Here is a 20,576-nt window from a genome sequence, read left to right on the forward strand (position 1 = left end):
CGTTGTTGTCCGACGATTGCGATGAAAGGATTTTTGTCATGTTTGTTCGCTGAAATCTGTTGAAAGTTGGAAGCTGGTTTGATGAAGTCTTGAACAATTTTTGTAATCCCAGCATCAAAAGCGTTCGTTCACACTGATTTGGCCATGGCAAATATGATTTTCTGATTTTTTGTTTATAAACGTCGTGTCAAAAGTGTTTTTTAAAAAGAGATACGGATTAATAGAGTGAAATATGATAACAAAAATGCAACCTCAAACAAATGTTGCGGTGCCACAGTCTGTCACGACGCAGCCTCAGCAAATTGTCGGTGTGCCCGCGAATGCAGTAATACTAAAAATGTCGGATATTCAACAGATATCGACAGTGGGTATGTTTCATTGTATTTTCTATTAATAGTATGTTGAAAGGTAGGAATTTTCCTAGACTATTATAACTATTTAAAGCGTACATTGTTTAATGTAATATAACGTAATGAGGGCCTTAGTTAATAATGTGTGTTACGCTAGGGTTATTGGAGCTCGCGCATCGCGAATATCAAGCGGGAGACTACGATAGCGCCGAGTTGCATTGCATGCAGTTATGGCGTCAGGACGGGACCAACACCGGAGTTCTGCTGTTGCTGTCGTCAATCCACTTCCAATGTCGGCGATTGGACAAATCCGCGCATTTCTCCACGCTCGCAATCAAGCAAAATCCATTATTGGCAGAGGCTTACAGGTAAGTCTGGTACCTAACGGAAAAATAAAATACCATCCTTTGTTATGAGAACCATCGAACTATTTTTGAATACAAATGATATCTTTTATTTATCGAATTGTATAGATGTAGGATTTCTTCCTGTATGTTATGAGCACAAAAAAGTCTCATGTTACTATTTTCAATAATACTGATATATAATTGGAACATGAACATGACAAATAATTAAATTTTTCAAAAGCTTTCATAGGGCAGTACATATTTATTATGTATTGTGGCAAGTCTTAGTCTCTTAAAACTTGTAGGTTCTTCCAATATTCCTATAGATAAAAAGTGTATTTTATTAAATATACATAAATTTACAATTTCCTTGATAGGAAACAATTATTTAGTAAATATTTTTTAACATCAAAATGTGAGATCTGACTACATGACGAAAACTATCTGCTTTTCAATCGAAGTACAATTTCTATAATACACAACAAAGGAAAGTGGTTATACCAGGTTATCTATGAAAATATGTTTGTATATTTTTGTCTAATATTTTCACATTTAAATGCAGATAAACATAAAATCATGCTATTCTATATCCGACTATAATATTGACAGCATCAGGTGCAAAGGCAACTATAATTATTGGTATTGAATTTAAGCCAACAATTTAAGAATAACTGAAGTAGTCTGGACACAAAATCATTCTAGTCTCGGTGTACCATCTGTGCTAATTACCAATTTTCACCAACATTATTTATTGACGCCTGCTTGAAGCTAACACATCTTCACAAATACTGCTTTAATAGGTAATTTATATTTATAATTTAACAATATATAATTATAGTTAATGGACCTGTGGAATATACCATATATTTGCAGTTATTTATATTGAATATATATTTCTGCTCAATCTTATAACATTATAATGCATAAACAGTGATAATTGCATCAATAATTGTATCTATGATTAACTACAATTATCTCACAAGAAACATGCTGTAATTGATGCTTATTTCATTTCCTTTATTCATATCAAGGCATGTTTGCCTTGATTATTCACTCAAATGGTAGATAGACAATGTATTTATATGATCTGTAAAGTTATCTACAGATAAGTAATGGTTAATCCCAAATAGATATATCATGTTTGCAATGGCTTTGTGTTTTTTAAGTACTACAAAGGTGTTCTACATCATCATCATCATCATCAAGGCTGCATTAATTACATGCTACTCATACTCTGCCCATTTTCTTTTAAATCATCAATGTTATATTGGTGCCACTTATAACTGGCTTCTACTGATGCAATTCTAACTAATTAATTAAATAATCACATCCAGATACATGCACTGGGATATACATACTCCTTGGAGCACTCATTTGTAGAGACAAAATGAGGTGTCTTGTAAAAAACATTTAGATCGAGATTCTAAGTTCTTGAAGTGTCTCTGTAGCATTTGTAGTTTGGAAGTTTTTACATATAATGTTGGCTAATATAATAAATAATTATGTATGGTAAGTATGAGAAGTACCATTCACATTATATTTGTTTGCAGTAACCTGGGTAATGTCTACAAGGAGAGGGGCCAGCTCCAAGAGGCGCTTGAGAACTACCGCCACGCCGTCCGGTTGAAGCCCGACTTCATCGATGGCTACATCAACTTGGCCGCGGCGCTCGTCGCTGCTGGCGACATGGAGCAAGCCGTGCAGGCATACGTCACGGCCTTACAGTATAACCCAGTGAGTACATCTTACATTTTTAAGGTTCCATATCCAAAGTGTAAAAATAGAACCCTATTATTAAGACTTCGCTGTCTGTCTGCCCGTCACAGGGCTATATCTCCGGAACTGTAATAGATAGACACATGAAATTTTTACACAACATGTATAACAGTGGCCGTTATAACAACAAATACTAAAAATAAAATAAAGTTGAATATTAAAGGGGGTCTCCATACAACAAACCGGATTTTATTGGCATTTTTGGATCTAACTGTTTAACCGTACTATGAAGACGGTTGAAATTTTTACAATCCATAAAACATATTTTAATATAGTTATTTTAATTTTATTATACGTTTTTTACGTATAATTCATCATCACCCCAATGCCATCTATTGTTGTGTCATATAACTAAGTATTGTTGAAAATAATAAAATGAATAAAAATAAGTAAAAAATAATGAATGGTACGGAAGCCTCCATGTGCGAGTTCGACTCTTACTTGGCTAATTATTTTTATTATTAAAAAATACCATAAGATGTGCTTTGGAAAGTATGTTTAACCCCACGAAATTCTTGCCTTTTATTATATTAACCTTCCCGTAATATTACTCTGTAGTATATCAGGATATATTACAGGTATTTTACTTTATAGATACGTGTCTTTAACATTATTGGGATAACTCATAAACTTTTTGTAGGGCCCAAATTGGTCTTTTATATATGGTATGAGACAATAAGATATGATAAAATGATAGATTACTTTTCATATTAGCTGTCGCTACATAAAATTTATTTATGAGTAATTTTTAGATAATATTTATTTTAATGTTCTCCATTGAGATCAAAATAAGAAACTTGTTTGTTACTTTGTACAGGCCAGCTAATTGAAAGAAGGAAAACAACTTAACAAACTATGTTATGATGATTATAATTTATTTATATGTCATATAAATACTTACTTAAAATAATACTCGAAAATGTTTAGGAAACAATACGAAGCATGGTATAGGCAACTTTCATACTAAACTACTAAAAAAATGTTTATTTAATCTCTTTGCCAAAATAGAAATGTTAAGTGACGATTGTTTCCTTAAGGGCTCGAACACAAAACTGCGATGCGACGCGATGCGAATTCGCAACGCAGAAAATTGCGATGCGAATTGCTGCGATGCGATATCGTGCGGCGTAGCGTCTCTCAGGGTGACCAACAACAACAACCACTGTGCGATGCGAATCAATTCGCAAGTTCTTGCGATGCGTCGAGGGAGCTCGCAGATTTTTGCGATGCGACGTCGCATCGCAGTTTTGTTTACGAACCCTAACGCGTAAAACATTTTCTATTAACAAAATGTAAGACGCTTAAAACAGACAGAGGCGGTAGGCATATTGACTAATTACATATTTACGAAAAAAAATGAGATATCGTTTGATGAACATTTATATAAACTGTTTATGTATAAACATTTAATGGTTTACTTGTGACACTGTTTTTAACTGTTTTGACGATATGGATTCTATTAAATTCCTCGCCGAAGCGACGGGAAGATAGCAAGTACGTAATAAAATGTTTATCTATATTACTTTAATTCCATCTTAGTGAACATCAGTGGAAAAATCGTTACAAAAATAAGCGTTGAGCGCAGTGTAATGGAAATATACACATTGTTTTACTCGGAAAAATACAGCCGAGCGGCGCTGTTTATGCATGGGCCTTCATTTGTTATTCATTTGTCGATGCTATCCAATACAAACGGATTGTTGAATGGAAAAATGGAGTTTCATTCGTTTCTGCTTCAAGTGCTATGCGCTGTTATCTGTTAATAAACAACACATTTTCTAAACAAAACGCAATGCAGTGTATATTCATAATATAGTCAAGAATACAATAAAATTGCGAAATCAAACAATTTCTTCTTTACATAATATATACATTCCATTATATGGTTTAGCTAAGTATTGAGTTTCAGTCAAATTGTGGTTTTTAGTACATGTTATTAAAACAGTGTTTAATCTTAGTTCTTTTTAAAATAATAAATGATGCATATTGCATTTATCTATTACGCTATGAACGTTTAAACCTATCGGTTTATTAAATTGTTAGGTACTTTGAGATCAAATAGGAAATATATCATCTTAGCAACATTAGAATAATCGAGTCATTTTTATGTGACTCGTGTTAAAAATAATCAGAACAAATCCTATATATATCGTATTGTACCTAATCTATCACTTATCTGTAATCTTATAAGTTAGCACACAGCTTTAGTTTGTAATAGCTTAACAGAAAGCAAAATATTCTCTTCAATATTCTATTCAGCTTTGTATAAAGGAGTTTACATTGTATTTTCAATGTAGATTCATGGAATATTATTATACCTACTCTTTTGATATGCTAGAGCGGAGGCCCCTTTCAGAAATTTAAGATTTATCTATGACTAAAGGGAGGAGGACGGATTCATTGGTCTTACCGAAATAGATTGAAATATTAATGAAATAATTGAAAGCATATTTAGAAGCCGTTTTATTCAATGACGTGTGTTCTAAAATACTGATGCAGAGAACGTATTTGTTGTATTACTTTACAAATTTTGGAATAATTGCTGCTCTCTAATGCTCCAAACACAAGGTCCGTCAACCAAGGTCTTGTTCTTATATTCGGGCTATACACGGACCTACAGCCACACACGCCCCCCTATGGTGACCTTACTTGTATCATGTAGTTTAGTCATAAAGTACATGTTTATTTGCACACTTTATTATTGTGAGGCAGTTAAGTAAAGACGACCAAATGCAACATTATTTTAATCGATATCTCTGTCTCGGCTTCACCACTATCTCTCTCTTTCATATCTAGTTATCCCTCTGCCCTTTTAAGTTTTGAAGCAAGGGAGGAGGAGCCACAAAAAATATTACCCGATTTGATGTAGGGCAGATTCGAAAACATTATTGTATTGCTTATGTAGTTTCTTTACGTTTAGGTTTTGTAGTAGGTAAATGTACACAAAATAAAAAAAATATTGATTAGTATGTATATTCTATAAAAATGAAAAGTTATACTTTAGCCCGTGTGTATTGAATTTTAAAATACTTTGTTGTAGTTAGCGGTTTATTATTTGTATTGTATCCATAATTATGATGTAATATTTACCTAATGTATGTATAGTCAATCACGTCTATATCGTGGTAATTATTTCTATGGCGCCATGGTTTGTTCTTAATTTGCATAAAAATATAAAGTATTCAAAGTATTCAAGTATCTACATAGTATCTTTCCATACGATATTGTTAGTGGGCGGGTTTGTTTGCAGAAATGGTTGTTTTATAGACTTGAAGGTCGCCTACAATTAATTTCCTCGTTCAACAAATGTCTATTGTAGCGCGCCGACAACTACTTGTATTAAAAAATCTCAACGGATGTCACATTGTAACTGCTCCGTTTATTTACATATTTTATTTGATGAAACTGTTTTTATATGGAAAATTTCAAATCAGTGACGTTTATTTAACAATATGTTAATGAATGATATTCACTATTTGTTAGTTAACATTACTCAGGCATGTATGAGAGTTCCAGACTGAAATATAGACCACCCACGCCGTGATATTTTTGTTGAAAGAGTTTGATCTTCGTACAAATTTAAGTTATAAATACTAAATCTGGGTTTTTTTGTGTGCTTTTCTTTGTGAGTCGGTAAGTACGTGAGAGGTCTATTTATAGTCTAGTTATCACACAAGGCACGCAAATAATGGGCGAGTTGAACTCAGTAATACAAAGTTTTATAAAAAAGCGTATTCGCGAGTCATAACTAGTGACACGTTACACAACACCGTGTACCGCTAGTGAGCTAGAATATAATTAATTGATGCCGCCAGTTCCTTGTACAAAGGTTGCATGTACCTACGAGCTTGGCTTACGTAATGGCACACAGTGATTAAAAAACCTTGAACTCGTAGCGTTCTAGTGTAAATATCAATAAATGGAGCTGCCTTGTGGGTGGTAATTTTTTATCTATTGCATAATTGTATTTTAAGAAAAATATGTTTCATTAAATTTGAGAATCCTTACCCGTAATGGTATCATACCTCTTGTCCTAGATGTCGAAGGTGGCGAGTTGGCGACTGAGGGTTTAATTGCAGGGCATACCTATGCCTGAAGACATTGCTGTCTGGCAGTGTCTTCCTGCAATGTTATTTGATGATCAATGTGATCAATATATCCAATTATATGATACATAGCCAGTCAAGCAGTTCTCAAAGATAAAATGTATGTCAATGTCACTCAAGACTCTCTTCCGGTTTCTTCACAGAAATTTACTGCGCTCACCAATACGCTTTGCAGTTGCTCTTCCCGTGTTCATATTGAGCATTAAATTTTAGGGGTTTAGATCGTTCATGGCATAATATTCGTCTAAAACTTAGGCAGGCTCATGTAAACGTAACATGGGACTTTTCAGTGTTATTCAAACTTATTCAATTTATTACAGTCACTGCCAATTTCCATTTAAATAAGAATTTCACTATTACCTATACAAATGACGTTGGTTTGGTTGGGAATCGAATCCACTTTTCCGCTTATTGGTGTACCCGCATTATATGTATATACATCGTAATTAATTGTTGTTATATTAAGTTCAGGAAATCCTTACCTTCTATTACCTACGCACCAACGAATCGATGTAAACATGATATGAGTCACGCAATACATTTGAAAGTGTTCGATAAATAATATACTATCTAATGTGTTGTTATTACAACCAGTGCAATAATCTTAAATTGGCTATGATGTTTTCTTCTTCAATAGTCTAGAATTTCCTGTAATGCACATGACATATACACAAAAAATACAATTAATCTAAACTAAAAATAATCAAAAACACATAATTCTAGAAACTTGAAATTTAAATCCATCCTTAGATGTCCTTTTGGCTGTGATTTCTGAATCCTTTACGCGTCAGGCTGTCGTGATGACCGCTTTGTCTCATTGGGATTGCAAATCTGTGATAATTAATAAATACGGTTAGGCCCTTTTATTGTTATCATCCTTATTACTTTAACTAAGTAATTCAGGTGGAGGTGACTGCACATGAACATTAGATGTTAAATTATTACTGCTACTGAGACAACTGAGACAGCTTGTTTATCGTTGTATAAATAGCAAGGTACCAAAAATCTTTAAATTGCACACCGATTCTGATAAGATAGTACTTAACGTTGTTTGTTGAAAAAGTTGTATGTTGTTTGGATCAATAGTGACGTCAAATGTTCCTAAATCATGCTCAGTATACTTCAATAAATGTATTTCGGAATACATATCTTAGAATTTATAAAACCTTTTGAAATTAGTCCCAGTTTTCCATGTGACGACTTACAGTGATACTAACTTCACGCTCATTTTGTAATTCAATTACCTAAAAATACTTTAAATGTTTCTAAATTTAAATGATGTCTAGTAAGTTAAATTTTAACATTGTTTCAGGATCTTTACTGCGTTAGGAGCGACTTGGGCAATTTGCTCAAGGCCCTCGGACGTTTGGACGAGGCGAAGGTAAATACAATCTTGTGTTCCTCGCTTTCTGGTTTGCTCTGAAGTTAACAGGATTCTATTGAGATTTTACTTTGTGCTGAATCGAATTAGAGTACTCTCTGTTTCGCCGGCGTATATTGCAATTGCGTAAATAATTGTGACGATTGCACAAAGCGTAACTTCATCCTTCGTAATGGTTTTAACGATATTTTTTGTCACATTTTCCACAGCCTATGTAGAGCTAGTATCAGATCAATTAACACTTAACACCATAAGTATTTGTTCAAACCATTATGATAATTATGCGAACAAGTTGGAAAACAAATTGTGATTGTGAAGGTATTGACTCGTTGTCCAATTTGTTTCACATCTTCACATCGGTGGCAAAATATCGTGGCGGCGTGTTAATATGATATTTCCATGATATTTTGTGACTTGCGTATGCGTACAATCTATGTTTAATTTTCTAATAATTTTCCACACATTGTTAACCTTAAATTCTTCCAATTTATGATTTGTACTTGATTTACTAAAGGTTATGTAAAATCGTTTGGAATTTCATTTCTTTGCTGTACACAAACAGTCTGTGGAAGATTAATGTGTAAATAAAGAGTACCCTAAAATTAACGTTAGCTTACAACATTTTTTTTATATTTGACCATATCCTGTTTCCTTCAATCTTTTGAATAGTTTTTAATTCTTGTGCTTGTAGTGACTTCTCTTACTGTACATTGCAATGGAGGATCAGAGAAGACAGTAGCATTAATTTCATTAGTGGTATGACGTAGCGTTCTGTTTATTTGTACAATATGATTTTGTCATCCACATCTTGCCTGTCGTACACTCTGCTCGAAGATAGCGCGAGCTGATGATCCTCTCAAATCATAAACCTTGATTTGCAATAAAATACAAGTAAGACGACAATCGGCTCACATAGTTTGACTCAAAATCAACTAATTCTATTATATTTTCACAAGGTGTTGTCTGGTAAGACAGTAGGTGTGACTGGTGCTGTTGTAGCTGGGTTACGGTTGGTACTTCACTCGCTATCCCGCCACGATGACAACGTACTATGCTGTTCAGGTAAAGTGTAAAAGGTTTGCAGAAAACGTTATGAACAGGTTAACGGACACACTCGGGCTCTTGACATATCATTGTCGTGATCATCCCTCCATCGGCTAGGAAGTGGAAGCGGTTCATGCAATGCATCTTTGTTACTATATTGTCGTCCTTATTCGATTGCCTTGCATTCTATTAGGTTTTGTCGTTTGCATTTCCTACTGATGTTTCTGGCTTTCGGCGTAGTTTCGTGTCGTAGGGTGCTACTGGCGTAACTTTTAAATCACACGATTGATGTTCGGTATTTTGCTTTTTGTGTTGAGATTACCCAGCATCAATCGTCGCTCTGGTGTAACATCCTTTGGCGTAAAGAACATCTCAGAATTTCATCAATGTAAAATTACAACTTAAGCCTAACATTAACTCTTGTTTTTTTCGTGTGTGTAGGCATGTTACTTGAAGGCCATTGAAACGAGGCCAGACTTTGCAGTGGCATGGAGTAACTTGGGATGCGTTTTTAACGCACAAAGTGAAATCTGGTTGGCCATCCATCATTTTGAAAAGGCCGTGGCATTGGATCCGAATTTCTTGGATGCTTACATCAATTTGGGAAATGTCCTGAAAGAAGCTAGAATTTTTGACCGGTAAGGCATATTTTTATTAAATGTTCTTTGCCGCTTTTAATGTAAGATATATTTCTAATAGTTTCATACCTTTTCAACAGGGCTGTGGCAGCGTATCTTCGCGCATTGAATTTGTCACCGAATAATGCAGTCGTTCACGGAAACTTGGCTTGCGTCTATTACGAACAGGGATTGATCGATTTAGCTATTGACACGTATAGGCGGGCGATTGAGCTTCAGCCCAACTTCCCAGACGCCTACTGTAACTTGGCTAATGCTTTGAAGGAGAAAGGCCAGGTAGCCGACGCGGAAGAGTGTTACAACACAGCCTTACGCCTATGTCCATCACATGCGGACTCTTTAAACAATTTGGCCAATATTAAACGGGAACAAGGGTACATCGAAGAAGCGACCCGTCTGTATTTGAAAGCACTGGAAGTGTTCCCAGAATTTGCGGCAGCACACAGTAACTTAGCTTCAGTTTTGCAACAACAAGGAAAGCTGAATGAAGCCCTCATGCATTACAAGGAGGCTATTCGCATCCAGCCGACATTTGCGGATGCCTACAGTAATATGGGCAATACGCTGAAGGAAATGCAAGACGTAGCGGGCGCACTGCAGTGCTACACAAGGGCTATTCAAATCAATCCCGCATTTGCCGACGCACATAGTAACCTCGCCAGTATTCACAAGGATTCTGGTAACATTCCAGAAGCTATCCAGTCGTACAGGACAGCGCTTAAGCTGAAACCAGACTTCCCAGATGCGTATTGCAACTTGGCCCATTGCTTGCAAATTGTTTGTGACTGGACCGACTACGAAGCGCGTATGAAGAAGTTGGTCAGCATCGTGGCTGAACAGTTGGAGAAGAACAGGTTGCCGTCGGTTCATCCTCATCATTCCATGCTGTATCCCTTGACTCATGATTTCAGAAAGGCTATTGCAGCGCGACATGCCAATTTGTGTCTCGAGAAAGTCCAAGTACTTCACAAGAATCCGTACAAATTTATTCGTGAACTACCAGGTCGTTTGCGCATCGGTTACGTTAGCAGTGATTTCGGTAATCATCCCACTTCCCACTTGATGCAGTCAGTTCCTGGTCTGCACGATCGATCCAAAGTGGAGATCTACTGCTACGCTCTAAGCCCAGATGATGGCACTACGTTCCGTTCCAAAATTGCTAGAGAAGCGGAACACTTTATCGACTTATCGCAAGTTCCATGCAATGGAAAGGCGGCGGACAAGATTAACGCCGATGGTATTCACATACTCGTTAACATGAATGGTTATACGAAGGGAGCACGTAATGAAATATTTGCTTTGAGACCAGCTCCGGTTCAGGTTATGTGGTTGGGATACCCAGGTACCAGTGGCGCGAGTTACATGGATTATTTAGTCACGGATGCTGTAACTTCGCCCGTGGAGCTGGCTAGCCAGTACAGCGAGAAACTGGCTTACATGCCTCATACATACTTTGTTGGAGACCACAAGCAAATGTTCCCGCATTTGCAAGAGCGATTGATCCTAAGTGATAAGGTGAAATCTCATAACAACCTGGGCAGCGTTGCGGATAACGTAGCTGTCATCAATGCGACGGACTTGTCACCACTTGTAGAGAATACGGACATTAAGGAAATAAAGGAAATCGTAAGAGCCGCCAGACCTGTTGAGATCTCGCTGAAGGTTGCCGAATTGCCAACTACCACACCCATCGAAACAATGATTGCTTCAGGACAAGTTCAGGTAATTATTACGTTACATGTTTCACATACTAGCTGATAGCAGCACTTCTGAAATAAAAGTCGCCGAAACTTTTGTTAAGAACAACTCTAGAGAAACCTATTAATTATTTGGTCTACCAATCCCACATTTTTTATTAACTTCGTTTCACATATTGTTCTAAAAGAAAGCTTCAAAAACAATACACATCTAATTTTTATGTTGTTTACAGACCTCAGTAAATGGAGTGATCCTGCAAAACGGATTGGCAACAACACAAACAAACAACAAGGCAGCAACCGGGGAGGAAGTGCCCCAATCTATCGTGATCACAACGAGGCAGCAGTACGGTCTTCCCGACGACGCGGTGGTGTACTGCAACTTCAACCAGCTGTACAAGATTGATCCGTTAACGCTGCACATGTGGGTGTACATACTGAAACACGTGCCGAACAGTGTGCTCTGGCTACTGAGGTTCCCGGCCGTGGGTGAACCCAATTTACAAGCGACTGCGCAACAGTTGGGTGAGTAGAAATAAAGACATGATTTTTAATTGAACGATATTATATGATAGCTAAGGCCTTATCTTATCGCAAACAATATGTCAATATAAGCTATATTGAGCAAGGTCAGTCAAAAAAATGTCTATTATGTCTATTTTCGCATAAATGAAGTTATCTGTCGCTATTTCAACTCATTGTTTTGGCAGACACTGACTTGTATAGTTACATTTATGTATTTGTGTATTAGATATTAAGGCAGATGTCTGGCTGGGAATCAAATAAGTACTTCCGCATAATAGTACAATATATCCGTGCTTAAAGGTAAAAGGGCCTATAGCTAAGGGTTAATAGGGATTTATGCTAAAAGGGCACATAAAAAATTTTTTTTTGCCATTCGGTTTGAAATTATCTGAAACGTAAAAATTTTTACGTTTCAGATAATTTAAAATTTTTTTTTGCCATTCGGTTTGAAAATTTTACCTAATGGGTGGTAGTTAGGTAGACTGCATGCTTGCCACGCGGGTCGTTGTAGTCATGTTTACCGTTTCCGTATTGCTCATAATCCATAGATTAGTAAAGATTACTCACTCCTAAAAAGAAAATCCAACCAGTTTTGATAATTGGAATTGTCACTGTCATCTATTTTCGGGTTTGAAAAATATTAAAAAATGTAGTTTTTAGATAATTTACGAATGAAACGATATTTCTCCGCACTTTTTCTTCGATTTCGTGTTTTTGCGCCATTTAACTGCGCATGTCGGCATTGTTCCGCGTAATTTACACCATAACAGCTATTAAATGGCTGACAGAATTGTCAGCCGTTTAAGCTATATTTGATGGCTTCCTTCAATTACCAAGGCGGTGAGATATCTATACTTCATCATCATCATCATCATCAACCCATTACTGTCCCACTGTTGGGCACGGGTCTCCTCTCACAATGAGAAGGATTAGGCCATAGTCCACCGCGCTGGCCAAGTGCGTATTGGTACACTTCACATATCTTTAAGATTTGTGTATTATCTATACTATATATCTATACTTATCTATGTCATAATAATGTTTTATTTGGTTGCAGGTCTGCCCCACGGTCGTATAATATTCTCGAACGTGGCCGCGAAGGAGGAGCACGTGCGGCGCGGGCAGCTGGCCGACGTGTGCCTCGACACGCCGCTGTGCAACGGACACACCACCAGCATGGACATCCTGTGGACCGGCACGCCCGTCGTCACGCTGCCCGGGGAGACTCTGGCTTCCAGGTGAGACAATCCTTGTGAATATATGTTTCGAAGGACAATAAAATAGTACGAGTACAGAAATAGCACCTTTTTTAATATATACGAGTAGCAGACGAGCATGCAGTCCACCTGAAAAGTCTGGATTCGGAAAAGTCTGTCTCCCTTACGACACCCTTCAAACCGGAACGCAGCAGGGCCTACCACTGCTGTTATTAGGTAGAAATAGGTGTGACGGTGGTACCGCTGGAGTCGAACCACAAAGAGTTCTACCATCTTCAACTTCCTTATTCGCGTTTTCACTATTCGCGGGTAAAAAAAATGCAACCCAATTCCTATATTCGCGGCTAAAAAATTCTTTATTCGCGGATCTAATAAGTACATAGATAATGATAAATGGATTCCAATACGTATTCAACTCAATGTCCTTTGTAAATACCATCAAATGGACTTATAAAAAAAGTAAAATAGATCTTATTACAACTTTGCCCAAAGTATGTTGTTAAATTATTTCGCCGAGGACTTTGACATAAGCCGCCTTATACAGAATAGTATTCTTCAATATAAGGTTTCACAATTGTGGACACTCAAGCCCTAGCCCAGTTGTGGCGAGAGATTTGTAGGCAGCTACAAAGCTAGGCTAGTAGTTAGGGTCATAAAATAGTCACAGCATGATATTATAAAAAAAAAAGAATGAATTGATCATATTGCAGGATTAATTAAGGTCTTCTAAAAATATAAAACATACAGGTATGACTTACGATTATTATTATGTTGTTACAGAGTGGCTGCTTCCCAACTGAACACACTTGGTTGTCCTGAGTTGATTGCAAGAACGAGACAGGAATATCAAGATATAGCTGTAAGATTAGGAACTGATAGAGAATAGTAAGTACTTATAAAATATTATAACTCAGCAATATGTAATTAAATTCTCATATTACGCAGTTTTGGGCCTAAAAGCGAAGTTTACATTTTTATGTACTCTTTATGAAATTCAGCTATTTTTCACATAGAGCAGCATCTTATGCCAAATGTGGAATCTGTTACAAGTTCTAGTAAAACATTTTATTTTTATTTATTATGTGGAAATACTTCATAAAATCTGTTCTTGTTCAGCCTCAAAGCAATCCGCGCGAAAGTGTGGACGGCGCGTTCGGAGAGTCCGTTGTTCGACTGCAAGGCGTATGCGACTGGCCTGGAGATGCTCTACAACAAGATGTGGGCGCGCTACATGCGCGGCGAGCGTCCCGACCACATACAGGCGGTCGACAAATAGATGTTGCGGGCCTTAGCGCCCGCACAACACGCCAGGAAAAAGAGACGGTGCTAGTGATCGGACACGTGCGGTAACCGACTGTGAAGTGACTCAAACGACTGTGTATCAGATAGTTAGTTGTATCAGGCGTTACTTTGCGGAAATCTATGCTATTAAGTTAAGTCTTAATCTTACTTCGCAAAAATCCATTACAAATATGTATTATGGTATATATTTTAAACCATGCAGTATGTACTACCCTCCCCCCCACAAAGGATGCGTGCAGATGCAAAAAATTAAAAATATATACCACCACCAACCAACACGTGTTTCGCTCCAAAAGGGAGTATCATTAGGCTAAGTTGACTCTACGATGTTTAATCTTTAAAACCACTTAATGTTTAAAATATATGTCATCATACATATTTGTAGCGGATTATTGCGAAGTAGTTTTAATCTTAACTTAATGACTGTATATCAACTGAGCTGTGAAGTGAAGTTCGCCCAGTGCTCGTGCTAAGTGACCTCCAGTGTCAAACTCATTTCGGGATGTTCGAATATGATCCCAATGAGTGGAATGTGTTAATCAGAGCCTGCTCAGTGTTAGTTTATATTTTACTTTTACGGTAATCCAGTGGCTAGTTCTGACTTTCAATGTGTCAAGGTTATTTTCACTTGTAATCGCTAAGACAGCTATTGTTTTCTAGTCAATATGTTGAGAGATTTCAGGTCTCCCTTCCCATGGATTTTGCCTATGCTTATGAGGCAAAATATTTTTTAAGCAATATTAGGTAAAACATCAGAGAATGCAATAATTAGCTGTTACTTATATAAATAACACCTAATTTTTGATGCTAGACACTTTATCTTATTAGTAGATTATTGTTATTACATGTAGTAAACTGTTAAAACTGCACAATATTGTTGATGCTTGGTTTTATTTGCCTGAATTTTAATATTTTTGTACATTGCCTTCAAATGATACTAACTAAGGTTACCTAAACTGCTCATCCAGTTTTTGAATTATTAAAGTTATCAACTTGCTGTTTGATCAATGTGATTATATGAGAATTGAAACTAAAGTTAAATGAGGAGATAATTATGTTACTCACACTTAAAATAAATTTAGCAAATCCCAATGATATGTTAATTAGTAAAGAAAAATTACTGTTGAATAAATAGGCTGTGGATTAGAAGTATTTGTTTCCTGTAATCTTATAGCAATATGTATCCATGATTAAATACCAGTAGTAAGATAATTAAACTTGAGGCTATATATTGTATGCTATTCAACTTATAATCTGACACCATATAAATTGTTATGCAGTAATAATAAATGTAGTAATTAATATATAATGTATGTGTCTGTATATAGTATACTCATATATGGGTTATAGTCAGCAAAAGTTTAAATTATTAAGCAGCCAATTGCCTATAAATAGGTATTGATATATTGTGACGTAATATAAAAGTTAAACAGCATTCAACTGATAGAAACGATTAACTTTACCTAAATTTGTGACTGTAATAAACGTGAGAAAAACAGAATGACTCTTATTAAATGTTGTATGGTAGCAATTCAAGTCGATCTCTAATAAATGTGGATTATGGGTTATCATAAAGATCTACAAATAAATTTATGAATTCCCTACAAATAGAAAGTATGGATTTCTATTGTATTTTTGATTTTGCTCTGCTCGACTACCAATGTCATAAAGGATATTCTGTTGTTACATGTAATGTACTTTGTTGTGACATGTTAAGAAGACATGTTTAAGTGACATGTTTACAAGTGACTACTTAGTGACCATTTGGTAATTTTAGTTACAAATGTGGAATGCATGTAATGACTGAGTAAGGGAAATTTATGGAAGACTGAAACTCTTAGGTGTGACATTCTACTGCATCAGTGTTGTTATGTGGAAATATTTATAATTATATGAGTAATAAAAAAATCTTTAAAAATAGTCTACTTACGTTCATTAGTAAAAAAATGTATACATGCAATATAGTCATGATTTTCTTATTATTTTTAACATCTGCATTCATCTTTCTTGTAGTATATTACTTAAAACTGCCACTATGTTGTATTTTTGCAATTTTGAATTATTAGGGATTTAATTGCCTCATATTTTTTTATATAGGCGCTTGTATGGAATTTAAGTAAAGACAATAGTAAATATTCTAAATATTTAATGTTTTAAAAATTATAGCCGGTGTCAACTGTGAAATAGAATAATTGTAATGTTTTTGAAAAATGGATGCAATGGGGAGGGTTATTGTCAGTTTTTTTGGTTGTCATTCTACTGTTGACTGTAATTTATTGGCAATTAATTATGAAGTAATTGTTACATACCTAATTAACATAGAGAAATTTTGTTAATGTTATATGTATTATGTTATTCATTAATATTATTCTCAATAGTATTTTGTGTGTAGGCAACTTATTCTCAAAGTAGGTAAATGCCAAACCAGATTTTTCGGCTGCCCTTAACATTGTAATTGCATCTCAGTTTTATAAAACTATTATATATTCAATACAGTGTCCTCTCATTGTTAACTCGATGACTTATGAAAATATCACTAGTTTAAGCTACATTTTTGGTGTGACTTAACCAATTTATTTAAAATAGAATTTCTCTATACAGCTTTGATAATTGTAAATATTTTTTAAGCTTAGAGGGTACCTACAATAAAGATGTGCAAAATATGAATGTAGTTTTGCTAATATCTAAGAATTTTCACCTGACGCTACGTAGTGTAAATTTTAAAAGAATATGATTATATTTATTTAACAAAAAATCACTTGTTTGATTACAATTTATTCTTGCCTTTAATTATATGTTTTTTTTAGATTAACTTCGGAACTGTTGATATTTATGGGGCAAAACTAAACTACTGAACAAGACGACGTTACAACGTTTCCAACGTAAGAACTTGGTAACAATGTATATCAGGTAACGTACGTAAACACATATAAGGCCCCTATCTCTCTGGGTCCCAGTAAGATAGGGGCTTGTCACTAGAGACGTAGCTAAATAAATATGGAAACATCTCATCAAGTATCTCACCTGTCGACGTTTTGGTAACGTCTCCATTTTTGCAGTAGTGATTACAATTAAAAATTTTAATACATTTTATTTTGTTTGGATGGTGGCAGAGTGGCGTCACGGTGAAAAAAGTGGCCTAAGTAGAATTTTATGGCCACTACATTTGTCTTGGCCAGTATGAAAAGTATGCAATAATAAATTGCAGTTGGAACAAGAGTTTTTGTGTAAGAGCAATTTTATTTATGTGAGAAAACAGAAATTTATAAGTAAAGCGTAATAATATATAAAGCGTATAAAAATATAATCATTCCGTCAAATTGACGGAAAAATTTACTTTATGATTCTTCGCTAAGGACATTCAATCTCTATTTCATGGAAGGGATCTGTTGAAAGTGTCCAGCTGTAAAATGTAAATAACAGTTCGAAAACCCTTTAAAAAGGCGCCAGTGTAGCATAAGAGTATGAAATGAACTTAGCAGTTATAGGTAAAGTGCGTCGAGATGTAAATTTTAACACTAGGTGACTAGAACAGATAGAACTGGTACCTGTACTACAACTACATAACTGTATTTATGTAGTCCAAAATAATTTCGTATTGGTGGTTTTTTTATTCACTTAGGTGCTACTCTTAACGCCACCCTAATTTATGGACTTTCGATGCACACATAGGATACACAAAGACATCTCTTTATCTCTAACATTGCATCTCCATACACTACTTACTTATTTGGTCGCTTCTTTTAATTTATGAAATGATATTTATTAATATGAAATACATATTAATTAATAATTGAAATATATATAATATATTATGAAATCCAAGTTCTATCAGATAGAAGACATTTTACAAACAGGTATGCAGTTGTACAGCGCCATTACTAGCCTTTGATCATGTTTTCAATCTCTTTAAATTTATAAGTGGATACTGTTTTTGGCGAAGACCCATGAAAAATAGAACTGCTATATATTCGTACCACTGTTAGAGCGACCATTCTTCTCTCCTATGTCAATACCCCAGGTCCGGTGATGTTATCCTGTTTATCTTTTGCTAAAATGCTTAGTCTAAGTACTGAAAATGCGGACAAAAGAATATACGGCATAAATAAAGATATTTATAAAGTGGATTAGGAATAAACATATAGATTTTTTCCTGCAGGAACTCTAAGATAAGTAAAAAAGTTCACAATTTTCTCAGGCTCTAAAAAATTGCAGTTTAAATTTTAACTTTAGGAAAATAAATGAAAATTTAACGAACTACTTTTTGTTAATTCAAGAATTTTATACAAATAATGTAAAACAATGAGTTAATACGATGGTGTGGGTACTCTTAAACTTCGCTAAATCTTGTAGTTTATAATCATCGTCTAAATATCAGCGTTAGATATAAGCTTATGTTTTATCTACCTGTTGTATGAACGCTATGAGCAAAGTATCTAGCTGTTCTTCTACAGACAAGTCCACAAGTGAAAGGAAACAGATAAATTGATCAAGATCTACGATATGTAGGTATCTAATTGCGCACCGTTTGTTGTTGCATTTAGGGCACCTTGACTTTGCCGTTAAATAGAGCACACGGAGAACAGAGCAATTACACAATGCATGTAATTGTTCGACTCAACTAGCTTCAAGTAGTTAATTCCTCGTTAGTTAACTTTATTGCGTCTTGTCACGCGCTCGCGCAAAGACAAAACTTATCTGCATACATCAAATGGAACCTCACTGAACAAAGGCACTTGTTATGCAACGAGTTACACAAAGGATAGATAAGAGTAAATTGACTTGTTCTGAATATAATTAGATTATGTAATAGGGGTTGTAATAAAAATTTGGTAGAGCATCTTAAGTCGTGAGATAGGGTGCATTAGCACCAATGATTTTTACTTTAAAATAACGGTGTAATATTGATCTGTTTTCGTTTGATGCGAAGATATGAACATAAGGCGTTACAACTAGACCATTTCAGATCTTTTTTTTAATATTGACGTAGCAAATTAGCATGCAATACATCTGATGGTAAGGTACTGCTGCCCATGGATATACAACAACCTACATACAATTCATAAAACAGTTAATTTTTTTATATAATAAGCTTCATAGAATGGGATATTTGTTATGAAATATTACCAGGACTCATCAGCTTTTGCGCCCCAAATTTACTTTCTCCTAATTTATTGAATAAGAAAAGTTTACTTTGTCATATTGTTGATAAACATCTGCTTCTATTTATAAATGTAAACGAATAAAGATTAAAAAATATAAAACATATAAATTTAGGTACATACCTGAATAATATTTACTTTGTGTAGGTAGGTAATCAATGTTAATTGTACCTAATTAATGTTAATTGGTTTGTAATCGGGAATTACTGTAGGTAGGTATACTTAATATTATTCTAGTTACAGATACTCGTACCTAGTTTTTTTAAGATCTCAAAGCGAACTTTGGATGTAACACATGTTTTTGAAACGTTAATTTGTTGTTTTTAAAAAGAATTCTCGTAATGAGCTAGTATTTTCCTGGCCATAAATCCCTTTATAATGTATCTACCTAATACTCTTGTGAAGTCCCGTAGTGTTACATGGGTGGATTTTCAAAATAGCAAAATATTACTGTTATTGTAAATTTTGATTCCAAATAGAACCTCTATCATTTATTAATCACTATAGATTATACTTTACGCAAATGATTGAACATTGGAAGTATTAAAATAATGAAAATATTGGGTAAAAACACTAAAAACCTAAAAACAGTGATACGAAAGTCATTAATCTCTTTGTTATTTTTCAAGCATTTTCATCACTTATTGAAAATACACTGTATAAGTATAGTGTATTTTCAATAAGTATACCTACGTTAGATATAAGAGATTCCATCTACATACATTTTACTTCCAACACTTAAAGTTACCTAATTATTTTATATTATCTTTGGAAATAAGTCGCTGAGTTTTTAATGTTTTCAACGCAGAATATTGTTTTTAGTAATTGCTGTTTTATTAATGAACTTTGCAAAAATATGAGTATTTCATTTCACATTATGTATTTAAATTATGTAATCTTATCGAACAGTTGCGGCCTTTATTAATAAAATCAATAAGTTTATTAGTATGTATTTTTTGCCTATCAAAGACAAAAATTTAAAAATTGTAGTAAGTAGAAAATGTAAAATTTAGGTAGGTAGAATTTGCTTA

The 20,576-nt window shown here is 34.8% G+C and overlaps 1 protein-coding gene across 3 annotated transcripts; it reads left to right on the forward strand.

The window, feature by feature from the left end:
- sxc (O-linked N-acetylglucosamine (GlcNAc) transferase sxc) lies at positions 1–17,046 on the forward strand. 3 transcript variants are annotated; one of them, XM_073076725.1, is made up of 10 exons: positions 1–368; positions 508–718; positions 2,248–2,431; positions 7,892–7,960; positions 9,446–9,642; positions 9,723–11,364; positions 11,573–11,864; positions 12,922–13,102; positions 13,862–13,966; positions 14,198–17,046. In XM_073076725.1, exons 1-10 carry the CDS (start codon positions 233–235, stop codon positions 14,355–14,357), a joined length of 3,177 nt encoding a protein of 1,058 aa, XP_072932826.1. In that variant the 5' UTR covers positions 1–232; the 3' UTR covers positions 14,358–17,046. The 3 variants fall into 3 exon arrangements, with proteins under 3 accessions (XP_072932826.1, XP_072932828.1, XP_072932827.1); XM_073076727.1 differs by lacking the exons at positions 1–368; positions 508–718; positions 2,248–2,431 and adding an exon at positions 8,917–9,022; XM_073076726.1 differs by lacking the exons at positions 1–368; positions 508–718; positions 2,248–2,431; positions 7,892–7,960 and adding an exon at positions 7,967–9,022.
- Positions 17,047–20,576: the final 3,530 nt, after the last annotated feature.

Source organism: Epargyreus clarus, unplaced genomic scaffold (assembly GCF_041222505.1).
Source record: "Epargyreus clarus isolate Ecla_fem2 unplaced genomic scaffold, WU_Ecla_fem_2.2 ptg000009l, whole genome shotgun sequence".
In the NCBI taxonomy this organism is placed as follows: domain Eukaryota; kingdom Metazoa; phylum Arthropoda; class Insecta; order Lepidoptera; family Hesperiidae; genus Epargyreus; species Epargyreus clarus.